Source organism: Cyclopterus lumpus, chromosome 6 (assembly GCF_009769545.1).
Source record: "Cyclopterus lumpus isolate fCycLum1 chromosome 6, fCycLum1.pri, whole genome shotgun sequence".
NCBI classification, from domain to species: domain Eukaryota; kingdom Metazoa; phylum Chordata; class Actinopteri; order Perciformes; family Cyclopteridae; genus Cyclopterus; species Cyclopterus lumpus.
Window position 1 is genome coordinate 2,444,417 of NC_046971.1, and position 14,939 is coordinate 2,459,355.

General features: G+C 43.8%; 1 protein-coding gene across 1 annotated transcript; it reads left to right on the forward strand.

The window, feature by feature from the left end:
* The first annotated feature begins 10,832 nt into the window (after nt 1–10,832).
* hyal6 (hyaluronoglucosaminidase 6) lies at nt 10,833–13,289 on the forward strand. Its single transcript, XM_034535571.1, has 3 exons — nt 10,833–11,687; nt 11,991–12,080; nt 12,843–13,289. The coding sequence occupies exons 1-3, from the start codon at nt 10,833–10,835 to the stop codon at nt 13,287–13,289; spliced, it is 1,392 nt and encodes a 463-aa protein (XP_034391462.1).
* Nucleotides 13,290–14,939: the final 1,650 nt, after the last annotated feature.

Here is a 14,939-nt window from a genome sequence, read left to right on the forward strand (position 1 = left end):
CCACCCCCGGCCACCACCCCGCCCCCGCAACACAAAAAAACCCCGCAGTTATCCCCGAGAAGGACTCAGCAAAACACTGCAAATTAGAAGAAATCCATGCGGGCTCCCGTCGCTGTGGCCTGCAGCCGGATCATGTCCGCTGAGTCCCGGCTCCCTGGCCCCGGTGTCCCGGGCTCGCTCCTTTTGATTCAGGGGAAGCGACTTTCAACCGTTCTCCGTTTGGTGATTAAATTAAAAACAATGCGGACTTTGGTGCGTGTCCGTGCGCGGAGAAAAGCTCAACTTTCATTCGGAAACTCCTGCAGATGCAGCAGGGATGCGTACATCCAACATGGCAGCCATGCGGAGCAGACCACTTTAAGGAGCAGGGAGAGGGGTGTGTGTGTGTGTGTGTGTGTGTTCCGTCAAACTCCATAACTTTTCGCCGTCGTGTGAAATGTGTAATGTAGGCGGACATATTAGATTGTACGTTGATGTTCGTGTGAAGCTACGTAGGGATTGTGGGTTTCCGGGTCCATTGGGACGCTTAGATGCGGCCCCATCGGACCAGAATGGTTCGGTCCGATGTGGAATGCAGCTCTGCGGAGGGAGGGGGAGGGGCGATGGGCTGTGACGTAGAGCGGGGAGGAGCCAGACGGTGGACTTAAACAAAACAAAAAAAAGTAAATAAGACGCACTTCTTCATAAAATACTTGAACAATAAACTGTTGAACATTTTAAAATAATATATATTTAAAATAATAGCAATAATATCGAATTCATAAAATAAAAAAATAAAAAACTATATTGTAACATAACGTTAGACTACTAGGCTGTACAAAATAATCATATCGTATTAAATGTAAATCTGGCCTGGGACAGCAGATGAATATTAGCCTCTCTGGCTCAGTTATAGTCTTACTGTTGATTGGTGTGCATTGTCCCTGTAAAATATACAATTATATACACATAAAAAGAAAGAAACTAAATAACTGACAGAAATATAAATCATCACCGTATTCGTCATCAGCATCATCTGCCTTAATGTCAGTGTGGATTAAATGATTACATTTGTTGGCCAGCACTGTTAGTGGGAGGAGACCTGCACATTATCTGTATAAATGTGAAGCCCATCATATATATTGCATATCTTCTGCAGTTTACAGTTAATTAAAACCTATAGCTTTACATATATAACAGAAGCTAAAACACCCGTTTATTGATCCACTGGTGTTTCTGCGTTTGAGGTGCCATGCTCTTGGGTCAACGCATAAACTGAACCACGAGTGCGGATCTTTAAGTGTATTTACACAAAGCATTGCTTGTACCACTTCTTCTGTTTTTTGTCCTGCAACCGGAACACACTGAATAAGTAAAGGTTTAACGAATGAGTGAATATTAATGGGGACGTCAACCGTCGCTTTGTTACAGAGCGAGATCAACAACTTCAGGCAAGATCCTCGACGTTCCTCCTCATTCCGACTGCCCTTCTCTCCCTCAATGACATCCCATCGCTTTACACTGTGTAGAATCAGGAGGAGGGTTGTGACGGCGGCCGGCAGATGGATGTCGGCGTCCTTGCAGGCCTCGCCCGCCTGCTTGTGGGTTTAAAGCCCGTCAGCAGCATTAACACCGGCACTAATCCGCAGACCAGCTGCTTCTACACTCTGCTTTGTAAGACGCTGAGCGGAGGCCGGACAAGACGAGTTAAAGGAGCCATTCACAACTATCTATTCTCAGAACCTGACCAGTAGTGAAGGTACCAATGGGAGGGTTGTCTCGAGTGGGGCTCTGAAGGAAAGGTGATGGAGTCTTTAATTTATAAAGGGTTCATCTTCTGGAGAGCAATGACAATGTGATCAGATGGCATTGAGATTTAGTTTTTTTCCGTGCAGGCTGGTCCAGACTGTGTCAAATATCGTATCAATCTATATCAATAGTTGTGGAGATATTTCAGTCTGGACTAAACAGTCATGGTCCCCAGTGGATGAATTCTAATGCTTTTGGTGCTCCATCAGCTCAAAGTTGCCACCTATCCTGTGAAATATCTGGACATCTGCTGGATGGATGAGCTGAACATTTGTTCAGTAACTACAAAGAGACACACAGTAACTACAAAGAGACACACAGTAACTACAAAGAGACACAAAATAACCACAAAGAGACACACAGTAACTACAAAGAGACACAAAATAACTACAAAGAGACACACAGTAACTACAAAGAGACACAAAATAACCACAAAGAGACACACAGTAACTACAAAGAGACACACAGTAACTACAAAGAGACACAAAATAACCACAAAGAGACACACAGTAACTACAAAGAGACACAAAATAACTACAAAGAGACACACAGTAACTACAAAGAGACAACATAACTACAAAGAGACAAAATAACTACAAAGAGACACACAGTAACTACAAAGAGACAAAATAACTACAAAGAGACACACAGTAACTACAAAGAGACAAAATAACTACAAAGAGACACACAGCAACTACAAAGAGACACAAAATAACTACAAAGAGACACAAAATAACTACAAAGAGACAACATAACTACAAAGAGACACACAGTAACTACAAAGAGACACACAGTAACTACAAAGAGACACAAATAACTACAAAGAGACACACAATAACTACAAAGAGACACAAAATAACTACAAAGAGACACACAATAACTACAAAGAGACACACAGTAACTACAAAGAGACACACAGTAACTACAAAGAGACACACAGTAACTACAAAGAGACACAATATAGTGAAATGTTTGTTAATTTGTTCAAGAGTCCACAATTTGTTGCTCAGTGTCTCTGAGGAGATGGGACCACTAGATGGCGGTAGACACCCAAACTGTGCACATGGCAGGAACACAGGATATTCACATCGAAGCATACATGAGATTAAAAAAGACAACAAGTAAAATATGTGATAATTTGCATGTATTTCCTGTATTAATAAATGTAGAATAAATGAGGCTCTGGTTGCTGTGTGAACAAACCCCTCTGCATAAAGCTTCTTAATATATTTATGAATGAAATAAAGTTACATTACACACATGTTGAAGACTCTACAGGTGAAGAGGGTCAAAACATAGATATAAACAATAGATAACAATAGATATAAATATATAAATATGCATTAAAAATCGTAATTTTTGTTAAACTTTTAAAACTTAAATTAAAGACGTAAATAGACAAAGTAGTAAAATAAACACCTGAAGTTATGTTTTGGATGTTTTCTATCTGCTAGTTTGACATCAAAATATATATATACATATATACATACATGTATATACATATGTGTATATATATACATATGTATGTATATATATACATATATATACACATATACATATGTATATATATATAAATACATTTTCTATAATTAAAATAAAAATAAAAATAATTTGAAAAGAATATTCATATCAGACTTTTCCCTCTTCTCGACATTTTTAGTTCCATAAAAGATTTGTTGACTTCTATATCCCCACGATTGAAATTCAAGCATCAGTGATCCAAAAAAAAGGTTCAATCAAATGTGAAGAGCGTTGTCAACGACGCCCTCTTCCCAGAATGCACCTCTGCTCTCAGCCCGCCGGTGAAATCTAATCAAAACTGCTGCTGCAGACAGCGTAACGGGAGTCATCATGTCCGTCTGCGTCGTTTCCCGTCCAACTTCAATCCCACATCAGACAATCACCGGCCACTCTACGCTGTGATTGGCCGGTGAGCAGCCGCATCCCAACAACGGCTTGTTGTGCGACTCCCCGTGATTACAAATGACACTTTGAACGTCTTCAAGGACTAACAGGCTGGAAAAGTGCCCCCCATCATCCCCCCCGAAGTTAAAGACCATCATGTCTCCCTCCTTCATGACGTCTGGACTTTACATCGTGTATTCGTCTGCAGCAGATTCATCCTCCATCGTCAATAAAACTTCACTACAATCCATCCGTTGTTGAGTTATTTCAATCTGGAACAAAGAAAAAACTAAAGGAAAGACAAACGTTGACGTCTCTAGAGCCCCAAAAAGAAAAAAACGAGGCTCAAAACACTCAACGGGCACAGACGTTACCGGTCATTTTAAAAGGGCAAACAGACTCCAGACAAAAGCAGATCAATACATACAAAATGTTACATTAGTGGAGCTCTAATGTGTTTTATTTCAGGCTCATTTTCAGCATGGTTGCACTTCTCTCTCCTGACCACCAGGGGGCGACTCCTCTGGTTGTATAGAAGTCTATGCTTCATGTGTTAAAGCTGCATTCTCTCTCCTGACCACCAGGGGGCGACTCCTCTGGTTGTATAGAAGTCTATGCTTCATGTGTTAAAGCTGCATTCTCTCCCCTGACCACCAGAGGGTGACTCCTCTGGTTGTATAGAAGTCTATGCTTCATGTGTTAAAGCTGCATTCTCTCTCCTGACCACCAGGGGGCGACTCCTCTGGTTGTATAGAAGTCTATGCTTTATGTGTTAAAGCTGCATTCTCTTTACTGACCACCAGGGGGCGACTCCTCTGGTTGTATAGAAGTCTATGCTTCATGTGTTAAAGCTGCATTCTCTCTCCTGACCACCAGGGGGCGGCTCCTCTGGTTGTATAGAAGTCTATGCTGCATGTGTTAAAGCTGCATTCTCTCTCCTGACCACCAGGGGGCGACTCCTCTGGTTGTATAGAAGTCTATGCTTCGTGTGTTAAAGCTGCATTCTCTTTACTGACCACCAGGGGGCGACTCCTCTGGTTGTATAGAAGTCTATGCTGCATGTGTTAAAGCTGCATTCTCTCTCCTGACCACCAGGGGGCGACTCCTCTGGTTGTATAGAAGTCTATGCTTCATGTGTTAAAGCTGCATTCTCTCTCCTGACCACCAGGGGGCGACTCCTCTGGTTGTATAGAAGTCTATGCTTCATGTGTTAAAGCTGCATTCTCTCTCCTGACCACCAGGGGGCGACTCCTCTGGTTGTACAGAAGTCTATATAAATGACTCTACTTCTCTTGATTTATTCCCTCAGTTAACATTGTAAACATGAGTTTAACGGCCTCAAAACAGCATTCCACAAACACATGTGTGACGCCACGATGACTCCGTCCACTTCATGCAGTCTGTGGTAAAAACACGTGATCCCTGCAGCTGATGCTGCAGTTTGCTTGTGTGTGGTAGAGCTGCCCGCTGTAGCACCACCACTCAGGACTGAAAGTCCAATGTACAGGACACACTAATGACTGTCTAACCGTTGCTGTTTCTAACCCCTGAAGCACGGAAACTTTGCTACCAGGCTCCAAGGAAGCAAAATATAACTTTCCAGGTTTCCATCGGTGTGGTAATACCTTGGAGATTGTCTGTGCTGCATCTTTCTTCCTCACTCCTTGTCACACACTTGGAACATAACACTTTGTGCAGGAACAACTAGCACGGACAGATCCTTCTCAAGCTACGAGTCATTTAAAGTAGAATTTGTGGTAACCACCAAATGTTCTAGCGTTTATAATTGATTCTCTTCGGCAGAGTTCGAGCAAATTACAGTCGACTCGGTCGAGTTTGTGCAGCCATAAAGTGATGTTGGACATTTCTGTTTTCTAAGCTGGAGGGAGACAGACGGGTGGAGCAAGGGTCACTACAGGGTCTGGAATCAGGGCCGTGGCTACAACTAAAGTCACTGACGCCGATTACCAGGGAAATGAGGGAGTTATATATTATATTATATACAAATGTTTTTCATTTTTTTATTTGACTGTGGCCAATGTTTAAAGAGTAGAAACATTTTTACTGTTCCTAGTAAAAAAATTAAATATATATATATATATATATATATATATATATATATATTTTCTTCCTGGAAATGTGGTGGTACAGCAGTTTGAGCCGTATATCATAATAATAAAAATAATAATAATAATATAATTTAATGGATAAATATTGATAAATTATGAAAAATACATATAATTAAACAAGTTGGCGCGAGAAAGATCTTAGGGAGTCTAATTAAATCTTTAAAATCAATTTTTGGGGAGTCCTAAAATTGTCCCACTGACTGAGGAGGAGTGACGTCTCTGGCGTCAACCTGTCAATCACCCTGTAGCCCCGCCCTAAAGCATCCCCTGCTTTATGGTCTGTTTGACTCTAAATGACCATAATTTACTAAATGAACATCACGCTGTATTGAAGAAGACTTGAAACTAGAGATTGAGACCAAAAACTAATGTTTACAATGTTTACTGAGGGAATACATCAAGAGAAGTAGAGTCATTTATATAGACTTCTATAGTCTTACTTGTCTTCCGTCACATTATTTTCCTCCATTAAATACATTTCTAAATGATACCTAGGTAATTGTAGTCCACAGTAGACCCCAGAATGTGCTCCAGCATGTACGTCATCTGGTCCAGTAAATGAGAGTCCTGTTGGGCAGATGAGGGGGGGCCAATCCAACAATAGGGGGTCATCAGGGGACCCGAGAGAGGGACAACAGGAGAGACATTCAACAGCTCATCAGATGGTCAACTTCAGTCTCTGATGAGAAAATCATCCAACAGGAGGCCTTGATCCTCGGCACAGTCGGCGGGGACGGGAAGGTAAGTTATCCTAAAACCATAAAACCATCTTTTCTCTTATTGAAAAAGTTAGAGGCACGTCTGGTTACGGCTGATTTCACAGGGTCATTAGAATAAGCTAATGCTGAGTTTAACACCTACCGAGTTGGTTGAAAACGCTGCTGACTTTTTCATGTTTCCAGCTAATTCCTTTTACAATGAGAAGTCTGTACAATGGTCAGAAGAGAATCATCCATGCAGAAGATATACAAACAAAGGAGTAGCATTGTTCATGTTCAGTTAACCTGTATACTATAAAACAGTATCATGAAGTAAAATTATGAAATAAGATAAGATACTCCTTTATTAGTCCCGCAGTGGGGACATTTACAGAATATCTTTGTTATTAGAGTCCAGTCGACAACGTTTCAGCCAACCCAGTTGCAGAAATAATGTTAGCGTTGTGTATTTTTCTGTATACCACAGGATACATTGAATGTCAGTGTAACGTCACAGCGTAACGACGTAACGACACAGCGTAACGACAAAGTGTAACGACAAAGTGTAACGACACAGCGTAACGACACAGCGTAACGACACAGCGTAACCACACAGCGTAACGACACAGCGTAACGACACGGCGTAACGACACGGCGTAACGACACAGCGTAACCACACAGCGTAACGACACAGCGTAACGACACAGCGTAACGACACAGCGTAACGACACGGCGTAACGATACGGCGTAACGACACAGCGTAACGACAAAGCGTAACGACAAAGCGTAACGACACAGCGTAACGACACAGCGTAACGACACAGCGTAACGACGTAACGACAAAGCGTAACGACACAGCGTAACGACACAGCGTAACGACACAGCGTAACGACGTAACGACACAGCGTAACGACACAGCGTACAGAACAGTAACGTTTGAGACACGTGTGTTGGAGAAAGAGACTGGGTGGGTGGACAGATGGGCTTAATGACTAATCTGTGAAAAGTAAAATGTGAAACGCAGCTTGTCGTTATTGCAGCAGTGAGGTGTTTGAGCGCTGGTCTTAATAAAATCATAAAATCACATCTGGAAACTGCAGCAGAGAGACCGCAGCCTGAAAACCAAGTGAACATAATCAAGACTCCACCGAAACCTTTAAGTGAACCAGATGTGATGGCTTCAAATAAACTACTTTGTTCAACGTGTCGACGAGCCAACAAGCACTTTGTTTGAAACAGAAGTTTAGTTGCAATTATGCATATTATCTGTATTTGTGAATGCTATGAATCACACAAACTCTCATTATGATCATCAACACATTAATGGGAAATTAAACTGCAAATCTGCAGCACTGAACTGCATTATTAAGATACAGTAAAGCCACGACATTACTGCACTAGAAAAACAACACACGCACACACACACACACACACACACACACACACACACACACACACACACACACACACACACACACACACACACACACACACGTCATGTGTAACCCCAAACATTCAAAATGAAAAATTGTACATGCTGGGAGTCGAATCAGAAGTCTGACTCAGACATTCTGCGGTTTTAAAGTCCCTTGAACACACACACACACACACACACACACACACACACACACACACACAATGAAGTGTGGTGTTGCTGAATAACTCTGTCTCTGGTTGTTAGTTGTTAACGCTGGATCATTAAATGCTAATTCAAGGCTGGCTTCATATTTTCCGGACTACCCTCTACAAGCTGGTCCTGAATCAAACACACTCGTTCGGACCCATCGAGACCTCCGACCCTCTTGGATACAACATCTCCACTTCTGCACACACAGCTGCCAAAGTGACATGGCTTCTCCCCGTCTTCAGTATGAATGAAAATTAAATAAAATGCCAAGAGGGGAGTAAACAACCCAGTGTAGAGAAAATAGAAAGAAACCCAGAAAGCTACCACATTTCCCCGCTGGCTAGCTGGAGCCACGCCATTATTCCCAAACCCCAAACATCTAAAACATGTAGACCCAAAAGACCATTTTCCGACAGCCCCGTTATCCAACATTTCTCCTAAGTCCCATTAATGAAAAATAAAATAACTTTAATGCAACAGAAGCACGTGGCTAATTATTATACAGAATGATACTATGGCGGAGGCATGACCCGCCTTTCTCCAATGGCTTTAGTGGGCTTACCCTTTATTTTCTCACCCTAAACTTAACCTCACAATCTCACGCCGAAACCTAACCAACCCGACCAAGGAGAGCGACTTTGCCAGTTGGAAAATGTGAGCATTTTGTCGGGGGCCGATTTCCGCATGCTAACATGAGCTTCTCGGTGCCAGAGTACATCTGAGGCTGACGGGAATGTCATTCGTTTTGCAGGCATTTTGATCATGAACCAAAGAATTGAACACATTAAAAATGTTCCCCTTATGGTGGCGCTGGATGAACAGTTCAGACCGTTGCTGTCCAAAGTAAATATCATTGCAATCCATCCAGTAGTTATGATTCCAGTCTGGACCGAAGTGGTGGATCGGCCCTCTCCGGAGCCGTGCCAGTAGCGTGGGGTTCACAATCACGAGGGTTCGATGCCACGGGCAGTTTACCCCGTTTTCCTCCTCTGGAGCCCATTAGTTGAGTTTCTTTTTTGCCGTTTCATTGTGTCCGTCTGAGACAAAACATCTAACTGGATCTCCTGTGTCAGTATGGACTCTGCGTTTGGGGGGTCCTTCTTGTGGTCTGGATCTGCCGTGTTTCCAGGGCTTTTGGTGGTTTGGAGGACGGCCTGAGTGGCCTCACCGCACTCTGTTTGTCTTGGATCGGCATCGTTAGAAAACCCATCCAGCCCGGAGGGTTTACGAAAACTGGTTTGCGAGACACACATCCTGTGGGAATGCTTACAGGAGTAAACTTACAGCACTTCTTAAAATGTTTTGGAAGGAAACATTTTGAGAATTTATTTGTGACTCTCCGTCTCCCGAGCTCACTGATCCGCATTCCAAGATGAATGCGTTCACACAGTTCTCAGCGGAGAACATCAGCTCCAGGCCGGCGCCCCACTCAGATGAAGGAAAAGTGGAAATGATGGGAGAAGCCTCAGTGGTTTCCCACTCTGCTGCCCCGGTTACAGAGAGAATGATGGCAGATTTTCCGTGGCGTCTTTGGAGGAAACCTCAGTGGCCGTGTTTCACCAAGAGTGGGGTCACGATGTCTTCCCCCCCCCCACCCCCTTCTTCTGGCTTTGGAAAAACTTAAAATATGAATTACTTGCATATGAGGGGGCGCCATAAGCAATTAGATGGGACTCTTACATAAAGAGCTGGAGGGAGCAGTTTCAAAGGAATGACAGAAGAAAATAAAAGCAGAGCCACAAAGAGACGAACCGCGGGTTCTGAATGTGTAAACAGAAAACAAATAAACTTGATTCTGAACCTATTCAAAGGTTGTCAAATGTAACTTTTTAAAGAATGTATCTCTTTTAAATGTTCCCAAACCTTATCTTGACACTTTATCTTGCCTTCATATAAACCAATTTATTTAGTTTTTTGGGGTTTTAAAGAACTACTGCAAAGAATTACTCGACACTCAGACAGACTTTGGGGTAATTGCAATCTGACTGCAGTTGTTAGGAGCAGTTAACAACGACATAGGTTGATTACAATGTTTATTTATGTATTTTATTCATGTTATTAACACCTCATCTATGTTCGTCATGAATGTATTTCGATCTATTTCTATGTCGGAAAATCTCGTCCACAGTCTGAATTTCTCCCAGAAAACCTCATCAGCTGCAGTAGATGGGTTCCTTACCAAAGCAGCATTATATCTCTCTGATTAAATCAGTAATTATGCATGAAGTCCGCCCTACAGAAGGACCTTCTGACTGGAGAAAGCGTCCCTCAGTTACTGGTTAATGGGAGTAAAGACGGGAAAAGCTTATCCTGATTGCTTTCCCGATCCACACAGTCTCTGCTGCTTTGGGATTTGAACCAGCATCATTTTCATCAGAGTCCTGCTCCCTCTGAGAACAGGGAAGCTTTTGTGTTTTTGTTGTGTGGTGGAATTTGGAGCATTCACTTCACTGATCATCACTCATGTGTCCTCTCACGGGCTTGGCTGATTATCTCTGCTCACTGAAGCTCGAAATCTGTTTAATTTCTCTCCAAACATGTAGATTATCTCCTTTTTCCTTCTTTCTGTAGGACCACTAATTGCTCCATGAGGACTCAGGGGCCATGACGCTGATGGGGCTCCGTCTCCTGGCACTGGCCTTGTGGGTTGGTGTCGGCGAACAACTGCAAATACCGGGCCACCAGATGAAGCCGGCCCGGGCGCCTCTGATCCCTCACCGGCCTTTTGTCGTTGTGTGGAACGCTCCCACTGAGTCCTGCCGCCTTCGATTCAAGGTGGACTTGGACCTCAGTGTTTTCGACATCGTAGCGAACCTCAACGAAACCCTAAGCGGACCAAACGTCACCATATTCTACCATAGCCACTTGGGATACTACCCATACTACTCCAACTCCGGGGTCCCCATCAACGGTGGGCTGCCGCAGAACCAGAGCATCTCCAAACACCTGAGCAAGGCCCGGGCAGACATCGACAAGCTAATCCCCCACAAGGATTTCCGAGGCTTGGGTGTCATCGACTGGGAGAACTGGAGGCCCCAGTGGGTCCGAAACTGGGGCACCAAGGACATCTACCGCAACAAGTCCATGGAACAGATTTGGAAACTTCACCCGAACTGGCCGGAGAGCAAAGTGGAGAAGGAAGCGAAGGAAGATTTCGAGAGGGCCGGGCAGACCTTCATGAACCTGACCTTGGCCCTGGCTGAAGGTCGTAGGCCGGACGGGCTGTGGGGGTTTTACCTGTTCCCAGACTGCTACAACTACGGGTATAAGCAGCACCCGCAGCGGTACACAGGCGAATGCCCCAACGTGGAGCATGTGCGCAACGACCATCTGATGTGGCTTTGGAAGGAGAGCACGGCCCTCTTCCCGTCCATCTACCTGGACTACGAGCTCAAGTCCTCCTCCAACACGGTCAAGTTTGTCCACTACCGGGTCAAGGAAGCCATGAGGATCGCGTCCATCGCCCGCACGGACTTCACGCTGCCGGTGTTTGTCTACTCCAGACCTTTCTACGCCTACACCTTTGTGGTTCTTTCCGAGGTGAGTTTTTCAGCTCTCAGTTAAATTTTATAGGGCTATAGGGCTATAGGCAGAAAAGCATTCGGTCGACCGCCTGGAAAAAAACAAAACACTCGCAATTCTTTGCGATTTAACCGTTGACTTGATCTTTCTTTCATGATGGTTGCTTGTTGTTAGTGTGAATATTGTATTGCATTGTATTGAAATAGAAGCAGTGAAGCTTTTGGATTGTTGCACATGCCATCGAAAGGCAGTTATTACCAGAGAGTTAGATTCCGGTGTTTACTTGGATACAAAGGTCCCTCTGATTCTTGTTACTTTTAGAGCGATCTGGTTCACACCATCGGGGAGAGCGCCGCCTTGGGGGCGTCGGGCGTCGTCCTCTGGGGATCGTCAGAGTATGCACGATCGCAGGTAACGGACAACTATAAGCAAAACTACGTTATGTAGTGATGAACCTGGTGTTTATATAAACTACAGAGGTTTTAACATAAGTTTCAATGCTAAATTCAAAACCCAAAGCTTTTAATTCACTTAAAATCAGATCAAAGTAAGAGCCTTTAACTGAATGCATACATAGCATTACTCCAATATCATAGCATGCATTACATAAAACAAGCCACAACGCCTTCGGGAACAATAAATGTTAAGGACAGAAATTCCACGCAGTCACATGTGCATAAAACAAAGCAAACCGAATGTTTCTAAAAATAGGGATTTTCTTTTCTTTTGACCAAACTCCGACAGTCAGAAACCGGGAGACAAAGCATTTGATGTATGTGTGAAAGTGGTCAGGACTTCTGTGGATTGTTTTACATTAAATACACCTAGAAGAAGGAGAATCTGTAATCTAAGTATCGCTGAAGAGCTGAATTCAAACTGTACTGAAACAGTGGAGCTTAACTCATTCTTATTGGAGTTGAACATTTCCATAGTCGGTCACCACACTCTTCCAGCATTCGTAGTTATACCTACAGCAAATAGTGTGCCGTAATTGGTAGATATCCCACAAATAATTGGGTATGTTATGCACAACGAAAAAAGGAACGAGGAAGTCTCAGGGAGTGGAGTGGAATGGTTGCCTTTCCCCTTCAATTGAACAGAGTTGGTTTTTAGCGTTTTTGGGTGTTTCTTTAATCTTTACTACCAATGTCATTTGTCTCCCGCCTCCTCCAGAGGAACTGCCTGACCGTGAAGAAGTACATCGACGGCCCGCTGGGCCACTACGTCATCAACGTCACCTCCGCCGCCAAGCTGTGCAGCAAAGCGCTTTGCAAGAAGAACGGCAGGTGCGTCCGCAAGAGCCTGGACTCGGGCGCGTACCTGCACCTGAACCCGCGCTTCTTCCACATCCGCCACGACCCGGCCCCCGAGGGGCCCCGCTTCCACGTCAGAGGCCACCTCGACCGCCACGACGTCCTGGACATGAAGCATAAGTTCACCTGCCAGTGCTACCAGGGCTGGACAGGCGTTTACTGCGAGATGCCCCAGGCTCCTCCTCCTCCTAGGCCTGAGAACGGCCTGCTGGGAGATATCCTGCTGCTCCTGTCGCTCCATTACCCCTGTTTCTGTGTCATCATGTTCCTGGGACTCTGCCTGGTTATCAAGTGTCTGATGCTGTAGACGCCGAGGCTTAAGTTTTAAGTGCGGTCAGCCGCAGTTCCTCTTACGTCCACAAGGAAACTGTTGAAATAAATGGGAAAACCTCCAAACTCCCAGTACAAACATCCATAAATACAGTTCAGCTCGCAGTGGTTGGATTTACTTCAACTAATGTTTGTCTTAGTGTTGATTCTGAAAACGATTGTTTTAATTAAAGGAGTGTTTCACGATGAGTACTTGAGTATCAAAAACATCTCTAGGCTGAAAAGGTTGCTTTGAAAATCAATCAATAAGTTAAATTGTATACGTACAGCGGCGTTAAACAGGTGAGTGCAGCTCACAGTGCTTCACAGATCAATGACAAGCCAGAAGTGTGGATTGTGAATACAACAAATTAAAATAATTACCATTCAACAATTTGAGACCAACGCACACAAGATAAAAAAATAAATAAAATGTGATAAAAAAACAGAATTAAAAGCTCTTATTAAAGTTTGCAGGTAGCTTTTTTTTTGCAGAAGAAAATTCCACAAAGCTGTGATTTAAAAGCAAAAAATATATAAATGAAAGCATCCAATAGAAACCAGGGAACCGTTATCTCTTCGCATCAATCAGCTCAGACATCCGTCTGCTGATCCACGTCCTCCAGCTCCTTGTACAGTTGTTTCTCAGGGTACAACAACAACAACAACAACAGTGCAGTCATTCAACAAAAACAGAGCAGTTTACCGAGCATGTATTACACCTCCAGTGTGGCGTAGCAGCTCAGATGACATGTTTGTGTCCTTTTGCTGTAACTCAAGCTGCTCAACCTTGACCTACCAATGGGGGAAATGTCACGCACCCTCGGGGACCATCTCCAAACGGGCCAAACCACATCAAGTGGCTCCGGTTCGCACGGAGCATGGGAACCTTCGCCCGATGTTGATCTGCATGCTCAGTTTGTTCCAAACATATGTTTTTGACAAGATACACAGCCTCGTTTGTTGCAGATGAAAAAAAATGTTTCCATGGAGGTTTTGACAACAAATGTTTGACGTGAAGCTGCAAGCCGCAGACCATTCAGAGCCCAACGGAGGCGAATACATGAATACAAAATACACGTGATGCTTTTGGGGTTTCTACAACAAAAAGGGTTCTGCATGTTCTCCCCGTGTCGGCGTGGGGTTCCTCCACCATGAACCAGATCGCCTGTCTCTTTGTGTGGGTCCTGTGGTCACAGATAAAGAAAGAATGGATGGATGGAAATAACCGAAGCTCTGTCGTCCTGAATCCTCTCCTGCAAAACTCTTTGTGTTGACAGAACCAACTCAACGTTTGTACCAGATTGTGGATCCTTTATACGTTCTGTAAGTTGACTGGTTTGCTTAAAAAGCACTTTTAGAGGAAGACTAGAGACAGAGAGAGAGAGAGAGAGAGAGAGAAATAATTAATTTCCTCAAAATAAACATTCCACCACCACAAAATCCTCATAAATACAAATCAACGAATCACCGAAAGACGAGAAGACAGTTCGGCCGCGTTCACGACCGTTTGTTTAATTTGTTATAACGACGAGGCCGACGTCTTCATCAGTGAGTCACGGCGAGTCACATGACCGAGGCGGTTTAACAATAGCCTCCGTTTGTCCCGCGGGTTCATGACTCAAGAAGAAGAAGAAGAAGAAGAAGA